This window comes from Carcharodon carcharias, assembly GCF_017639515.1.
Source record: "Carcharodon carcharias isolate sCarCar2 chromosome 24 unlocalized genomic scaffold, sCarCar2.pri SUPER_24_unloc_1, whole genome shotgun sequence".
NCBI classification, from domain to species: Eukaryota; Metazoa; Chordata; class Chondrichthyes; order Lamniformes; family Lamnidae; genus Carcharodon; species Carcharodon carcharias.
The window spans coordinates 920,451-943,273 of NW_024470584.1; the positions used below are offsets into that span (position 1 = coordinate 920,451).

The following is a 22,823-nucleotide window of genomic DNA, read 5'->3' on the forward strand; positions in this document are numbered from 1 at the left end:
CCCCACTCCCCACTCCCCACTCCCCCACTCCCCACTCCCCCACTCCCCCACTCCCCACTCCCCCACTCCCCCACTCCCCACTCCACCACTCCCCACTCCCCCACTCCCCCACTCCCCACTCCCCACTCCCCCACTCCCCACTCCCTCACTACCCCACTCCCCCACTCCCCACTCCCCCACTCCCCCACTCCCCTCTCCCCCACATCCCCACACCCCCACACCCCCACCCCCGCACTCCCCTCTCCCCCACATCCCCACACCCCCACTCCCCCACACCCCCATCCCCTCTCCCCCTCTCCCCCACACACCCACACCCCCACTCCCCCACTCCCCCACTCCCCAAACGCCACTCCCCCGCTCCAGTCCCCTCCACTCTATCCTTCCCACCCTTTTCGTTCTATCTTCCCCTCCTCTCCCCTCTCCCTCTCCTTCACTCTCCCTCTCCCTTTCCTCCACTCCTCTCTCCCTCCTCCTCTCCCCTCCAGTTCTCCTCTCCTTCCCTCTCCACCCCAACCCCACTGCTCCCCTCTCCTTTCCCTCTTCTCTCCCTCTCGGCTCACATGCCCCCTCCTCACTCGCCGTCTCCCCTCCCCCCCTCCGGTCAGCAGTCCGCACCAATGAAGGGAAGCGTAGAGTAAATGACTCACCCAGTTTCTTAGCGACAGCCTCATCCTCCCCAGCATCGACCAAACCAAAGCCAATGTTCTCATCCTCCAGGACCTGGGCTGCTAGCTGGGGTCAGGGGGTTGGTGGGCGAGGAGGGAACAAAAGAGAGGGATTTTCATTAGAGCCAGCTCTCAAAATCCAGCCGTCAGCTCACTCAACACCAACACGGACACGGGGATCAACACGGGCACAACATGGACACAACTCACACCCAACATTGACACAACACAGATCCAGTACAGACACAACTCACACCCAACATGGACACAACACAGACCCAATACAGACACAACTCACACCCAAAATGGACACAACACAGTCCCAATACAGACACAACTCACACCCAACATGGACACAACACAGTCCCAATACAGACACAACTCACACCCAACATTGACACAACACAGACCCAATACAGACACAACTCACACCCAACATTGACATAACACAGACCCAATACAGACACAACTCACACCCAACATGGACACAACACAGACCCAATACTGACACAACTCACACCCAACATGGACACAACACAGACCCAATACTGACACAACTCACACCCAACATGGACACAACACAGATCCAATAAAGACACAACACAAGCCCAACATGGACACAACACAGATCCAATACTGACAAAACTCACACCCAACATGGACACAACACAGACCCAATACAGACACAACTCACACCCAACATGGACACAACACTGAACCAATACTGACACAACTCACACCCAAAATGGACACAACACAGACCCAATACTGACACAACTCACACCCAACATGGACACAACACAGACCCAATACTGACACAACTCACACCCAACATGGACACAACACAGATCCAATAAAGACACAACTCAAGCCCAACATGGACACAACACAGATCCAATACTGACAAAACTCACACCCAACATGGACACAACACAGACCCAATACAGACACAACTCACACCCAACATGGACACAACACAGACCCAATACAGACAAAACTCACACCCAACATGGACACAACACAGATCCAATACAGACACAACTCAAGCCCAACATGGACACAACACTGACCCAATACAGACACAACTCACACTCAACATGGACACAACACAGACCCAATACTGAAACAACTGACACCCAACATGAAGACAACACAGAACCAATACTGATATAACGCACACCCAACATTGGCACAACACAGACCCAATAAAGACACAACTCACACTCAACATGTACACAACACTGACACAATAATGAAACAACTCAGACCCAACATGGACACAACACAGACCCAATACTGACACAACTCACACCCAACATGGACAAAACAAGAAACAATACAGACACAACTCACAACCAACATGGACACAACACAGACCCAATACAGACACAACTCAGACGCAACATGGACACAACACTGACACAATACAGACAAAAATCTTACCCAACATGGACGCAACACAGACCCAATATTGACACAACTCACACCCAAACATGGACACAACACAGACCCAATAGAGAAACAACTCCCACTCAAAATGTACACAACACTGACTCAATACAGACACAAATCACACCCAACATGGACAAAACATTGACCCAATACAGAAACAACTCACACCCAACATGGACACAACACGGACCCAATAATGAAACAACTCACACACAACATGTAGACAACACTGACCCAATACAAACACAACTCACACCCAACATGGACACAACACAGACCCAATACAGACACAACTCACACCCAACATGGACACAACAAAGACCCAATACGAACACATCTCACACCCAACATGGACACAACAAAGACCCAATACTGACACAACTCACACTCAACATTGACACAACACAGTCCCAATTCAGACACAAACCAAACCCAACATGGAAACAACACAGACCCAATACTGACACAACTCACAAACAAGATGGACACAACACAGACCCAATACTGACACAAGTCACACCCAACATGGACACAACACAGACCCAATACTGACACAACTCACACCCAACATGGACACAACACAGACACAATACTGAAAAAACTCACACCCAAAATGGACACAACACAGACACAATACAGACACAACTCACACCCAACATGGACACAACACAGAACCAATACAGACACAACTCACACCCAACATGGACACAACACAGACCCAATACTGACACATCTCACACCCAACATGGACACAACACAGCCACAATACTGACAAAACTCATACCCAATATGGACACAACACAGACCCAATACTGACACAACACAAACACATCACGGACGCAACACAGACCCAATATTAACACAACTCACACCCAACATGGACACAACACAGACCCAGTACAGACACAAATCACACCCAACATGGAGAGAACACAGACCCAATACTGAAACAACTCACACCCAATTTAGACACAATACAGTCCCAATACTGACACAATTCACTCTCAACATGTACACAACAAAGACCTAATACAGGACAACTCACACCCAACATGGACAAAACACAGACCCAATACTGACACAAGTCAGTCCCACCATAGAAACAACACAGAACCAATACAAACACAAATCAAAACCAACATGGACACAACACTGAACCAATACTGACACAACTCACACCCAACATGGACACAACACTGACCCAATACAGAGACAACTAACACACAACATGGACACAACAATGACCCAAACTGACACAACTCACACCCAACATGGACACAACACAGACTCAATACAGACACAACTCACACACAACATGGACACAACACAGACCCAATACAGACACAACTCACACCCAACATGGACACAACACTGACCCAATACTGACACAACTCACACCCAACATGGACACAGCACTGACCCAATACTGACACAACTCACACCCAGCATGGACACAAGACAGACACAATACTGACACAACTCACACACTTCATGGACGCAACACAGACACAATATTAAAACAACTCACACCCAACATGGACACAACACAGACCCAATACAGACACAACTCACACCCAACATGGACACAACACAGACCAAATACTGAAACAACTCACACTCAACATGGACACAAGACAGTCCCAATACTGACACAACTCACACACAACATGGATGCAACACAGACACAAGACAATAACAACTCACACCCAACATGGACACAACACAGACCCAATACAGACACAAAACAAACCCAACATGTACACAACACAGTCCCAATACAGACAGAACCCACACCAAACATGGACACAACACAGAGCCAATAGAGACACAACTCACACCCAACATGGACACAACACAGACCCAATAATGACACAGTTCAGACCCAAGATGGACACAACAAAGACCCAATACTGACACAACTCACGCCCAACTTCGACATATAACAGAACCAATACAGAAAAAACTCACACCCAACATGGACACAACACAGACCCAATACAGGCACAACTCACAACTAACATGGACACAAAACTGACCCAATACTGACACAACTCACACCCAACATGAACACAACAAAGAACCAATACTGACACAACTCACATCCAACATGGACACAACAAAAACCCAATACTGACACAACTCACACCCAACATGGACACAACACAGAACCAACACAGGTATAACTCACACTCAACATGGACACAACACAGACACAATACAGACACAACTCACAGTCAACATGGACGCAACACTGCCCCAATACAGACACAACTCACACCCAACATGGACAAAACACAGACCCAATACAGACACAACTCACACCCAACATGGACACAACACAGACCCAATACAGACACAACTCACACCCAATGTGGACACAAAACTGTCCCAATACTGACACATCTCACACCCAAAATGGACACAACACTGACCCAATACTGACACAACTCACACCAAACATGGACACAACACAGACCCAAAACTGACACAACTCACACCCAACATGGAAACAACAAAGACCCAATACTGACACAACTCACACCGAACATGGACACAACACAGTCCCAATGAAGACACAACACACACCCAACATGACACAGCACAGAACCAATACAGACACAACCCACACCCAACATGGACACATAACATAACCAATACAGACAAAAGTCACACCCAGTATGGACACAACACAGACCCAGTACAGACACAACTCACACCCAACATGGACAGAACAGAGACCAATACTGAAACAACTCACACCCAATTTAGACACAACACAGACCCAAAACTGACACAACTCACACTCAACATTTACACAACAAAGTCCCAATACAGGACAACTCACACCCAACATGGACAAAACACGGACCCAATACTGACACAACTCAGACCCACCATAGACACAACACAGACCCAATACAGACACAACTCAGCACCAACATGGACACAACACTGAACCAATACTGACACAACTCACACCCAACATATACACAACACAGTCCCAATACAGACAGAACACACACGCAACATGGACACAACACTGACCCAATACAGAGACAACTCACACCTAACATGGACACAACACTGATCCAATACTGACAAAACTCACACCCAACATGGACAGAACACAGACCCAATACTCACACAACTCACACCCATCATGGACACAACAAAGAACCAATACTGACGCAACCCACACCCAACATGGACTCATAACTGAACCAATACAGACACAACTCACACCCATCATGGACACAAAACAAACCCAATACAGGCACAACTCACACCCAACATGGACACAACACACACCCAATACAGACAAAAGTCACACACAACATGGACACCACTCAGACGTAATACTGACACAACTCACACACATCATGGATGCAACACAGACCCAATACTAACACAACTCCCACAAAACAGGGAAACAACACAGACCCAATACAGACACAACTCACACCCAACATGCACACAACACAGACCAAATACTGAAACAACTCACAATCAACATGCACACAACACAGACCAAATACTGAAATAACTCACAATCAACATGGACACAACACAGTCCCAATACAGACACAACTCACACCCAACAAGCACACAACACAGACCAATTACTGAAACAACTCACACTCAACATGGACACAACACAGTCCCAATACTGACACAACACACACACAACATGGACACAACACTGACCCAATACAGAGACAACTCACACCCAACATGGACACAACACTGACCCAATACTGACACAACTCACACCAAACATGGACACAACACAGACCCAAAACTGACACAACTCACACCCAACATGGAAACAACAAAGACCCAATACTGACACAACTCACACCGAACATGGACACAACACAGTCCCAATGAAGACACAACACACACCCAACATGACACAGCACAGAACCAATACAGAAACAACCCACACCCAACATGGACACATAACATAACCAATACAGACAAAAGTCACACCCAGTATGGACACAACACAGACCCAGTACAGACACAACTCACACCCAACATGGACAGAACAGAGACCAATACTGAAACAACTCACACCCAATTTAGACACAACACAGACCCAAAACTGACACAACTCACACTCAACATTTACACAACAAAGTCCCAATACAGGACAACTCACACCCAACATGGACAAAACACGGACCCAATACTGACACAACTCAGACCCACCATAGACACAACACAGACCCAATACAGACACAACTCAGCACCAACATGGACACAACACTGAACCAATACTGACACAACTCACACCCAACATATACACAACACAGTCCCAATACAGACAGAACACACACGCAACATGGACACAACACTGACCCAATACAGAGACAACTCACACCTAACATGGACACAACACTGATCCAATACTGACAAAACTCACACCCAACATGGACAGAACACAGACCCAATACTCACACAACTCACACCCATCATGGACACAACAAAGAACCAATACTGACGCAACCCACACCCAACATGGACACATAACTGAACCAATACAGACACAACTCACACCCATCATGGACACAAAACAAACCCAATACAGGCACAACTCACACCCAACATGGACACAACACACACCCAATACAGACAAAAGTCACACACAACATGGACACCACTCAGACGTAATACTGACACAACTCACACACATCATGGATGCAACACAGACCCAATACTAACACAACTCCCACAAAACAGGGAAACAACACAGACCCAATACAGACACAACTCACACCCAACATGCACACAACACAGACCAAATACTGAAACAACTCACAATCAACATGCACACAACACAGACCAAATACTGAAATAACTCACAATCAACATGGACACAACACAGTCCCAATACAGACACAACTCACACCCAACAAGCACACAACACAGACCAATTACTGAAACAACTCACACTCAACATGGACACAACACAGTCCCAATACTGACACAACACACACACAACATGGACACAACACTGACCCAATACAGAGACAACTCACACCCAACATGGACACAACACTGACCCAATACTGACACAACTCACACCAAACATGTACACAACACAGACCCAATACTCACACAACTCACACCCTTCATGGACACAACACAGACCAAATACTGACAAAACCCACACCGAACATGGACACATAACAGAACCAATACAGACACAACTCATACCCAACATGGACACAACACAGACCCAATACAGTCACAACTCACACCCAACATGGACACAACAAACACCCAATACAGACAAAAGTCACACCCAACATGGACACAACACAGACACAAAACAGACACAACTCACACCCAACATGGACAAAACACAGACCCAAAACAGACACAACTCACACCCAACATGGACACAACTCAGAACCAATACAGACACAACTAACACCCAACATGCACACCAGACAATCCCAATACAGACACAACTCACACCCAACATGGACACAACACTGACCCAATACTGACACAACTCACACCCAACATGGACACAACACAGACCCAATGTTGACACAACTCACACCCATCATGGACTCAACACAGACCCAATACTTACACAACAAACACCCAACATGGACACATAACAGAACCATACAGACACAACTCACACCCAATATGGACACAACACAGACCCAATACAGACACAACTCACACCCAACATGGACACATAACAGAACCAATAAAGACACAACTCACTCCCAATATGGACACAACACACACCCAATACAGACAAAAGTCACACCCAGCATGGACACTACACAGACACAATACTGACACAACTCACACACATCATGGACGCAACACTGACCCAATACTGACACAACTCACACCCAACATGGACACAACACCAACACTGACCCAATACTGACACAACTCACAACGAACATGGACACAACACAGTCCCAATAAAGACACAACTCACACCCGACATGGACACAACACAGACCCAATACAGACACAACTCACACAGAACATGCACACAACACAGACCAAATACTGAAACAACTCACACTCAACATGGACACAACACAGTCCCAATACTGACACAACTCCCACACAACATGGACGCAACACAGACCCAAGACAAACACAACTCACACCCAACATGGACACAACAAAGACCCAATAGAGACACAACTCACACCCAACATGTACACAACACAGACCAAATACTGCCACAACTCACACCCAACATGGACACAACACAGACCCAATACAGGCATAACTCACACCCAACATGGACACAACACACACCCAATACAGACAATAGTCACACCCAGCATGGCCACAACACAGACCCAATACTGACACAACACACACACATCATGGACGCAACACAGACCCAATATTAACACAACTCACACCCAACATGGACACAACACAGACCCAATACAGACAAAACTCACACCCAACATGCACACAACACAGACCAAATACTGAAAAAACTCACAATCAACATGGACACAACACACTCCCAAGACAAACACAACTCACACCCAACATGGACACAACACAGACCCAATACAGGAACAACTCACACCCAACATTCACAAAACAGAGACCCAATACTGACACAACCCACACCCAACATGAACACAACACAGACCCAATACTGACACAACTCACACCCAACATAGACACAACACAGACCCAATACTGACACAACTCACACTCAACATGTACACAAGACAGAGCAAATACAGACACAAACCACACCCAACCTGGACACAACACAGACACTATACTGAAACAAATCACACCCAATATAGACACAACACAGGCCAAATATTGACACAACTAACACTCAACATGTACACAGCACAGACCAAATACTGACACAACTAACACTCAAAATGCACACAACACAGACCCAATATTGACACAACTGACTGCCAACATAGGCACAACACAGACCCAATAATGACACAACAGACACCCAACATGGACACAACACAGACACAATACAGACACAACTCACACCCAACATGGACAAAACACTGAGCCAATACAGAGACAACTCACACCCAACATGGACACAGCACAGACCCAATACAGACACAATCCACACACAACTTGGACTCCACACAGACCTAATACAGACACAACTCACACCCAACATGGACACAACACAGACCCAATACAGACACAACTCACACTCAACATGGACACAACACAGACCCAATACAGACACAACTCACACCCAAAGTGGACACAACACTGTCCCAATACTGACACAACTCACACCCAAAATGGACACAACACTGACCCAATACTGACACAACTCACATCCAACATGGACACAACACAGAACCAATACAGACACAACTCACACCGAACATGGACACAACACAGTCCCAATAAAGACACAACTCACACCCAACATTGACACAACACAGACCCAATACAGACACAACCCACACCCAACATGGACACATAATAGAACCAATACAGACACATCTCACACCCAACATGGACACAACATGACACAATACAGGCACAACTCACACCCAACATGGACACAAGACACACCCAATACAGACAAAAGTAACACCCAGCATGGACACAACACAGACGCAATACTGACACAACTCACACACATCATGGACGCAACACAGACCCAATATTAACACAACTCACACCCAACATGGACACAAAACAGACCCAGTACAGACACAACTCACACCCAACATGCACACAACACAGACCCAATACTGACACAAATCACACTCATCATTTACACAACACAGACCCAATACAGGACAACTCAAACCCAACATGGACAAAACACGGACCCAATACTGACAGAACTCACACCCTCCGTAGACACAACACTGACCCAATACAGACACAACTCACACCCAACATGGACACAACACTGAACCAAAACTGACACAACTCACACCCAACATAGACACAACGCAGACCCAATACAGACAGAACTCACACCCAACATGGACACAACACTGACCCAATACAGAGACAACTCACGCCCAACATGGACACAACACTAACCCAATACTGACACAACTCACACCCAACATGGACACATAACAGAACCAATACAGACACAACTCACACCCCACATGGACACAACACAGACCCAATACAGTCACAACTCACACCCAACATGGACACAACAAACACCCAATACAGTCAAAAGTCACACCCAACATGGACACAACACAGACACAAAACAGACACAACTCACACCCAACATGGACACAACACAGAACCAATACAGAAACAACTCACACCCAACATGCACACAAGACAATCCCGATACAGACACAACTCACACCCAACATGGACACAACAAACACCCAATACAGTCAAAAGTCACACCCAACATGGACACAACACAGACACAAAACAGACACAACTCACACCCAACATAGACACAACACAGACCCAATACAGACACAAATCACACCCAACATGGACACAACACAGAACCAATACAGAAACAACTCACACCCAACATGCACACAAGACAATCCCGATACAGACAACTCACACTCAACATGGACGCAACACTGACCCAATACTGACACAACTCACACCCAACATGGACACAACACAGACCCAATACAGACACAACTCACACCCAATGTGGACACAACACTGTCCCAATACTGACACAACTCACACCCAAAATGGACACAACACTCACCTAATACTGACACAACTCACACCGAACATGGACACAACACAGTCCCAATAAAGACACAACTCACACCCAACATGGACACAACACTGACCCAATACAGACACAACCCACACCCAACATGGACACATAACAGAACCAATAAAGACACAACTCACACCCAACATGGACACAACATGACCCAATACAGGCACAACTCACACCAAACATGGACACCACACACACACAATAAAGACAAAAGTCACCCCCAGCATGGACACAACACAGACACAATACTGACACAACTCACACACATCATGGACGCAACACCGACCCAATATTAACACAACTCACACCCAACATGGACACAACACAGACCCAGTAAAGACACAACTCACACCCAACATGCACAGAACACAGACCCAATACTGAAACAACTCACATCCAATTTAGACACAACACAGACCCAATATTGACACAAATCACCCTCATCATTTACACAACACAGACCCAATACAGGACAACTCAAACACAAAATGGACAAAACACAGACCCAATACTAACAGAACTCACACCCTCTATAGACACAACACAGACCCAAAACAGACACAACTCACAGCCAACATGGACAAAACACTGAACCAATACTGACACAACTCATACCCAACATAGACACAACACAGACCCAATACAGACAGAACTCACACACAACATGCACACAACACAGACCCAATACAGAAACAACTCACACACAACATGCACACAACACAGACCAAATACTGAAACAACTCACACTCAACATGGACACAACACTGTCCCAATACTGACACAACTCACACAGAACATGGACGCAACACAGACCCAAGACAAACACAACTCACACCCAACATGGACACAACACAGACCCAATACACACACAACTCACACCCAACATGCACACAGCACAGACCAAATACTGACACAACTCACACCCAACATGGACACAACACAGACCCAATACAGGCATAACTCACACCCAACATGGACACAACACATACCCAATACAGACAATAGTCACACCCAGCATGGACACAACACAGACCCAATACTGACACAACACACACACTTCATGGACGCAACACAGACCCAATATTAACACAACTCACACCGAACATGGACACAACACAGACCCAATACAGACACAACTCACACCCAACATGCACACAGCACAGACCAAATACTGAAAAAACTCACAATTAACATGGACCCAACACACTCCCAATACTGACACAAATCACACACAACATTGACGCAACACAGACCCAAGACAAACACAACTCACACCCAAAATGGACACAACACAGACCCTATAGAGGAACAACTCACACCCCACATGCACACAACAGAGACCCAATACTGAAAAAAATCACACCCAACATAGACACAACACAGACCCAATACAGACACAAACCACACCCAACATGGACACATAACACAACCAATACAAACACATCTCACACCCTACATGGACACATCATGACCCAATACAGGCACAACTCACACCCAACATGGACACAACACACACCCAATACAGACAAAAGTAACACACAGCTTGGACACAACACAGACACAATACTGACACAACTCACACACATCATGGACGCAACACAGACCCAATATTAACACAACTAACACCCAACATGGACACAACACAGACCCAATACTGAAACAACTCACATCCAATTTAGACACAACACAGGCCCAATACTGACACAAATCACACTCATCATTTACACAACACAGACCCAATACAGGACAACTCAAACCCAACATGGACAAAACACGGACCCATTACTGACAGAACTCACACCCTCCATAGACACAAAACTGACCCAATACAGACACAACTCACACCCAACATGGACACAACACTGAACCAATACTGACACAACTCACACCCAACTTAGACACAACACAGACCCAATACAGACAGAACTCACACACAACATGGACACAACACTGACCCAATACAGAGACAACTCACACCCAACATGGACACAACACTGACCCAATACTGACACAACTCACACCAAACATGTACACAACACAGACCCAATACTCACACAACTCACACCCTTCATGGACACAACACAGACCAAATACTGACAAAACCCACACCCAACATGGACACATAACAGAACCAATACAGACACAACTCACACCCAACATGGACACAAAACAGACCCAATACAGTCACAACTCACACCCAACATGGACACAACAAACACCCAATACAGACAAAAGTCACACCCAACATGGACACAACACAGACACAAAACAGACACAACTCACACCCAACATGGACAAAACACAGACCCAAAACAGACACAACTCACATCCAACATGGACACAACACAGAACCAATACAGACACAACTAACACCCAACATGCACACAAGACAATCCCAATACAGACACAACTCACACCCAACTTGGACACAACACTGACCCAATACTGACACAACTCACACCCAACATGGACACACCACAGACCCAATATTGACACAACTCACACCCATCATGGACTCAACACAGACCCAATACTGACACAACAAACACCCAACATGGACTCATAACAGAACCATACAGACACAACTCACACCCAATATGGACACAACACAGACCCAATACAGTCACAACTCACACCCAACATGGACACAACACAGTCCTAATAAAGACACAATTCACACTCAACATGGACACAACACAGACCCAATACAGACACAACCCACACCCAACATGGACACAACACAGACAAAATACTGTCACAACCCACACCCAACATGGAAACAACACACACCCAATACTGACACAACTCACATCCAATTTGGACACACACAGACCCAATACTGACAAAACTCACACTCATCATGTACACAACACAGACACAATACTGACACAACTCAGACCCAACATGGACAAAACACTAAACCAATACTGGCACAACTCACACCCAAGATAGACAAAACATAGACACAATACTGACACAACTCACACCTAACATGGTCACAACACAGACACAATACAGACACAACTCACACCCAACATGGACACAACACACACCTAACACAGACAAAATTCACACCTAACATGGACACAACACAGACACAATACTGACACAACTCACACATATCATGGAAGCAACACAGACCCAATACAGACACAACTCACAACCAACATGGAAACAACACAGACCCAATACTGACACAACTCACACTCATCATGTACACAACACAGACCTAATAATGACAAAACGCACATCCAACATGGACAAAACTCTGACCCAATACTGGCACAACTCACACCCAACATAGACAAAACATAGACCCAATACTGACACAACTCACACCCAACATGGTCACAGCACAGACACAATACAGACACAACTCACACCCAACATGGACACAACACTGACCCAATACAGAGACAAATCACACCCAACATGGACACAACACAGACCCAATACTGGCACAAGCCACACCCAACTTGGACACAACACAGACCCAATACTGGCACAACCCACACACAATTTAGACACAACACAGAGCCAATGCAGGCACAACTCACACCCAACGTGGACACATCACACATCCAATGCAGACAAACGTCACACTCAAAATGGACACAACACAGACCCAATACTGACACAACTCACACCCAACATGGACACAACACAGACCCAATACTGACACAACTCACACCCAACATGGACACAACACTGACCCAATACAGAAACAACTCAAACCCAACATCGACACATAACAGAACCTATACAGACAAAACTCACAGCCAACATGGACACAACACAGACCCAATACAGGTACAACTCACACCCATCATCGACACATAACAGAACTTATACAGACAAAACTCACAGCCAACATGGACACAACACAGACCCAATACAGGTACAACTCACACCCAACATGGACACAACACAGACCCGATACTGATACAACTCACACCCAACATGAAATCAACACAGACCCAATAATGACACAACTCACACCCAAGTTGGACACAACACAGCCCCAATACAGACACAACTCACACCCAACATGGACACAACACAGACCCAATACTGACACAACTCACACCCAACATGGACACAAGACAGTCCCAATACAGACACAACTCACACCCAACATGTACACAACACAGACCCAATACTGAAACAACTCACATCCAACATGGACACAACACAGACCCAATACTGACACAACTCACACCCATCATGGACACAACACAGACCCAATACTGACACAAACCACACCCAACATGGACACATAACAGAACCATACAGACACAACTCACACCCAACATGGACACAACACAGACCCAATACAGGAACAACTCACACTCAACATGTACACAACACAGACCCAATAAACGACAACACACACCCAACATGGTCAAACCACTGAACCAATACTGACACAACTCACACCCACCATAGACACAACACAGACCCAATAAAGACACAACTCACACCCAACATGGACACAACACTGAACCAATACTGACACAACTCACACCCAACATAGACACAACACAGACCCAATACAGACAGAACTCACACCCAACATGGACACAACACTGACCCAATACAGAGACAACTCACACCCAACATGGACACAACACTGAACCAATACTGACACAACTCACACCCAAAATGGACACAACACAGACCAATACTCACACAACTCACACCCTTCATGGACACAACACAGACCCAATACTGACACAACACACACCCAAAATGGACACGTAACAGAACTAATACAGACACAAATCACACCCAACATGGACACAAGACATTCCAAATACAGACACAACTCACACCCAACATGGACACAACACACACCCAATACTGACACAACTGCCACAGAACATGGACACTACAAAGTCCCAATAAAGACCGAAATCACACCCAACATGGACACAACACAGACCCAATAATGACACAACCCACACCCAACATGGACACAACACAGACCCAATAAAGACAAAATTCACACCCAACATGGACACAACACACACCCAATACTGACACAACTGCCACAGAACATGGACACGACACAGTCCCAATAAAGACAGAACTCACACCCAACATGGACACAATAAAGACCCATTATGACACAAGCCACACCCAACATGGACACAACACAGAACCAATACTGAAACAACTCACACCCAATTTAGACACAACACAGAGCCAATGCAGGCACAACTCACACCCAACATGGACACATCACACATCCAATGCAGACAAACGTCACACTCAAAATGGACACAACACTGACCCAATACTGACACAACTCACACCCAACATGGACACAACACAGACCCAATACTGACACAACTCACACCCAACATGGACACAACACTGACCCAATACAGAAACAACTCAGACCCATCATCGACACATAACAGAACCTATACAGACAAAACTCACAGCCAACATGGACACAACACAGACCCAATACAGGTACAACTCACACCCATCATCGACACATAACAGAACTTATACAGACAAAACTCACAGCCAACATGGACACAACACAGACCCAATACAGGTACAGCTCACACGCAACATGGACACAACACAGACCCGATACTGATACAACTCACACCCAACATGAAATCAACACAGACCCAATAATGACACAACTCACACCCAAGTTGGACACAACACAGCCCCAATACAGACACAACTCACACCCAACATGGACACAACACAGACCCAATACTGACACAACTCACACCCAACATGGACACAACACAGACCCAATACTGACACAACTCACACCCAACATGGACACAACACTGACCCAATACTGACACAACTCACACCCAACATGGACACAACACAGACCCAATACTGACACAACTCACACCCAACATGGACACAAGACAGTCCCAATACAGACACAACTCACACCCAACATGTACACAACACAGACCCAATACTGAAACAACTCACATCCAACATGGACACAACACAGACCCAATACTGACACAACTCACACCCATCATGGACACAACACAGACCCAATACTGACACAAACCACACCCAACATGGACACATAACAGAACCATACAGACACAACTCACACCCAACATGGACACAACACAGACCCAATACAGGAACAACTCACACTCAACATGTACACAACACAGACCCAATAAACGACAACACACACCCAACATGGTCAAACCACTGAACCAATACTGACACAACTCACACCCACCATAGACACAACACAGACCCAATAAAGACACAACTCACACCCAACATGGACACAACACTGAACCAATACTGACACAACTCACACCCAACATAGACACAACACAGAACCAATACAGACAGAACTCACACCCAACATGGACACAACACTGACCCAATACAGAGACAACTCACACCCAACATGGACACAACACTGAACCAATACTGACACAACTCACACCCAAAATGGACACAACACAGACCAATACTCACACAACTCACACCCTTCATGGACACTACACAGACCCAATACTGACACAACACACACCCAAAATGAACACGTAACAGAACCAATACAGACACAACTCACACCCAACATGGACACAAGACATTCCCAATACAGACACAACTCACACCCAACATGGACACAACACACACCCAATACTGACACAACTGCCACAGAACATGGACACGACAAAGTCCCAATAAAGACCGAACTCACACCCAACATGGACACAACACAGACCCAATACTGACACAACCCACACCCAACATGGACACAACACAGACCCAATACAGACACACCTCACACCCAACATGGACACAACACAGAACCAATACAGACACAACTCACACCCAACATGGATACAACACAGAACCAATACAGACACAACTCACACCCAACATGGATACAAGACAGTCCCAATACAGACACAACTCACACCCAACATGGACACAACACTGACCCAATACTGACACAACTCACACCAAACATGGACACAACACAGACCCAATACAGACACAACTCACACCCAACATGGACACAACACAGACCCAATACTGGCACAACCCACACCCAACATGGACACATAACAGATCCAATATAGACACAACTCCCACCCAACATGGACACAACACAAACACAATACAGGCACAACTCACACCCAACATGGACACAACACACACCTAACACAGACAAAATTCACACCTAACATGGACACAACACAGACACAATACTGACACAACTCACACACATCATGGAAGCAACACAGACCCAATACAGACACAACTCACAACCAACATGGAAACAACACAGACCCAATACTGACACAACTCACACTCATCATGTACACAACACAGACCCAATAATGACAAAACGCACATCCAACATGGACAAAACTCTGACCCAATACTGGCACAACTCACACCCAACATAGACAAAACATAGACCCAATACTGACACAACTCACACCCAACATGGTCACAGCACAGACACAATACAGACACAACTCACACCCAACATGGACACAACACTGACCCAATACAGAGACAAATCACACCCAACATGGACACAACACAGACCCAATACTGGCACAACCCACACACAACTTGGATACAACACAGACCCAATACTGGCACAACCCACACACAACTTGGACACAACACAGACCCAATACAGACACAACTCACACCCAACATGGAAACAATACAGACCCAATAGACACAACTCACACCCAACATGGACACAACACAGACCCAATACTGGCACAACCCACACACAACTTGGACAAAACACAGACCAAATACAGGCACAACTCACAGCCAACATGGACACAATACAGACCCAATAAAGACACAACTCACACCCAACATGGACACAACACACACCCAATACTGACACAACTTCCACAGAACATGGACACGACACAGTCCCAATAAAGACAGAACACACACCCAACATGGACACAATACAGACCCAATACAGACACAATTCACACCCAACATGGACACAACACACACCTAATACTGACACAACTGCCACAGAACATGGACACGACACAGTCCCAATAAAGACAGAACTCACACCCAACATGGACCCAATAAAGACCCAATATGACACAAGCCACACCCAACATGGACACAACACAGACCCAATACTGACAAAACTCACACCCAACATGGACACAACACAGAACCAATACTGAAACAACTCACACCCAATTTAGACACAACACAGAGCCAATGCAGGCACAACTCACACCCATCATGGACACATCACACATCCAATGCAGACAAACGTCACACTCAAAATGGACACAACACAGACCCAATACTGACACAACTCACGCCCAACATGGACACAACACAGACCCAATACTGACACAACTCACACCCAACATGGACACAACACTGACCCAATACAGAAACAACTCAGACCCATCATCGACACTTAACAGAACCTATACAGACAAAACTCACAGTCAACATGGACACAACACAGACCCAATACAGGTACAACTCACACCCATCATCGACACATAACAGAACTTATACAGACAAAACTCACAGCCAACATGGACACAACACAGACCCAATACAGGTACAACTCACACCCAACATGGACACAACACAGACCCGATACTGATACAGCTCACACCCAACATGAAATCAACACAGGCCCAATAATGACACAACTCACACCCAAGTTGGACACAACACAGCCCCAATACAGACACAACTCACACCCAACATGGACACAACACAGACCCAATACTCACACAACTCACACCCTTCATGGACACAACACAGACCCAATACTGACACAACCCACACTCAACATGGACACCTAACAGAACCAATACAGACACAACTCACACCCAACATGGACACAACACAGACCCAGTACAGGCACAACTCACACCCAACATGGACACACCAAACACCCAATACAGACAAAAGTCACACCCAACATGGACACAACACAGACCCAATACAGACACACCTCACACCCAACATGGACACAACACAGAACCAATACAGACACAACTCACACCCAACATGGATACAACACAGAACCAATACAGACACAACTCACACCCAACATGGATACAAGACAGTCCCAATACAGAAACAACTCACACCCAACATGGACACAACACTGACCCAATACTGACACAACTCACACCAAACATGGACACAACACAGACCCAATACTGACACAACTCACACCCATCATGGACAAAACACAGAACAATACTCATACAACTGACACCCAACATGGACACAACACAGACCCAATACAGAAACAACTCAGACCCATCATCGACACATAACAGAACCTATACAGAAAAAACTCACAGTCAACATGGACACAACACAGATCCAATACAGGTACAACTCACACCCATCATCGACACATAACAGAACTTATACAGACAAAACTCACAGCCAACATGGACACAACACAGAGCCAATACAGGTACAACTCACACCCAACATGGACACAACACAGACCCGATACTGATACAGCTCACACCCAACATGAAATCAACACAGGCCCAATAATGACACAACTCACACCCAAGTTGGACACAACACAGCCCCAATACAGACACAACTCACACCCAACATGGACACAACACAGACCCAATACTCACACAACTCACACCCTTCATGGACACAACACAGACCCAATACTGACACAACCCACACTCAACATGGACACCTAACAGAACCAATACAGACACAACTCACACCCAACATGGACACAACACAGACCCAGTACAGGCACAACTCACACCCAACATGGACACACCAAACACCCAATACAGACAAAAGTCACACCCAACATGGACACAACACAGACCCAATACAGACACACCTCACACCCAACATGGACACAACACAGAACCAATACAGACACAACTCACACCCAACATGGATACAACACAGAACCAATACAGACACAACTCACACCCAACATGGATACAAGACAGTCCCAATACAGACACAACTCACACCCAACATGGACACAACTCTGACCCAATACTGGCACAACTCACACCCAACATAGACAAAACATAGACCCAATACTGACACAACTCACACCCAACATGGTCACAGCACAGACACAATACAGAGACAAATCACACCCAACATGGACACAACACAGACCCAATACTGGCACAACCCACACACAACTTGGACACAACACAGTCCCAATACTGGCACAACCCACACACAACTTGGACACAACACAGACCCAATACAGACACAACTCACACCCAACATGGAAACAATACAGACCCAATACAGACACAACTCACACCCAACATGGACACAACACAGACCCAATACTGGCACAACCCACATACAACTTGGACAAAACACAGACCAAATACAGGCACAACTCACAGCCAACATGGACACAATACAGACCCAATAAAGACACAACTCACACCCAACATGGACACAACACACACCCAATACTGACACAACTTCCACAGAACATGGACACGACACAGTCCCAATAAAGACAGAACACACACCCAACATGGACACAATACAGACCCAATACAGACACAATTCACACCCAACATGGACACAACACACACCTAATACTGACACAACTGCCACAGAACATGGACACAACACAGTCCCAATAAAGACAGAACTCACACCCAACATGGACACAATAAAGACCCAATATGACACAAGCCACACCCAACATGGACACAACACAGACCCAATACTGACAAAACTCACACCCAACATGGACACAACACAGAACCAATACTGAAACAACTCACACCCAATTTAGACACAACACAGAGCCAATGCAGGCACAACTCACACCCAACATGGACACATCACACATCCAATGCAGACAAACGTCACACTCAAAATGGACACAACACAGACCCAATACTGACAAAACTCACACCCAACATGGACACAACACAGACCCAATACTGACACAACTCACACCCAACATGGACACAACACTGACCCAATACAGACACAACTCAGACCCATCATCGACACATAACAGAACCTATACAGACAAAACTCACAGTCAACATGGACACAACACAGACCCAATACAGGTACAACTCACACCCATCATCGACACATAACAGAACTTATACAGACAAAACTCACAGCCAACATGGACACAACACAGAGCCAATACAGGTACAACTCACACCCAACATGGACACAACACTGAACCAATACTGACACAACTCACACCCAACATAGACACAACACAGACCCAATACAGACAGAACTCACACCCAACATGGACACAACACTGACCCAATACAGAGACAACTCACACCCAACATGGACACAACACTGAACCAATACTGACACAACTCACACCCAAAATGGACACAACACAGACCAATACTCACACAACTCACACCCTTCATGGACACAACACAGACCCAATACTGACACAACACACACCCAAAATGGACACGTAACAGAACAAATACAGACACAACTCACACCCAACATGGACACAACACAGACCCAATACAGGCACAACTCACAACCCAAAATGGACACAACAAACACCCAATACAGAGAAAAGTCACACCCAACATGGACACAATACAGACCCAATACAGACACAACTCACACCCAACATGGACACAACACAGACCCAATACAGACACAGCTCATACCCAACATGAACACAACACTGAACCAATACAGACACAACTCACACCCAATATGGACACAAGACAGTCCCAATACAGACACAACTCACACCCAACATGGACACAACACTGACCCAATACTGACACAACTCAGAACCAACATGGAGACAACACAGACCCAATACTGACACAACTCACACCCATCATGGACAAAACACAGACCAATACTCATTCAACTCACACCCATCATGGACACAACACAGACCCAATACTGACACAACCCACACCCAACATGGACACATA

At 45.8% G+C, this 22,823-nt stretch overlaps 1 protein-coding gene across 2 annotated transcripts in view; it reads right to left on the reverse strand.

Annotated features, from left to right (window-relative positions):
* Nucleotides 1–22,823, reverse strand: part of LOC121273477 (calsequestrin-1-like) — a 111,746-nt gene that overhangs the window by 34,886 nt on the left and 54,037 nt on the right. For both annotated transcript variants that reach the window (XM_041180643.1, XM_041180642.1), the window contains exon 2: nt 648–732. In XM_041180643.1, the coding sequence (XP_041036577.1) occupies nt 648–732 (85 nt within the window). The remainder of the gene's footprint in view (nt 1–647; nt 733–22,823) is intronic.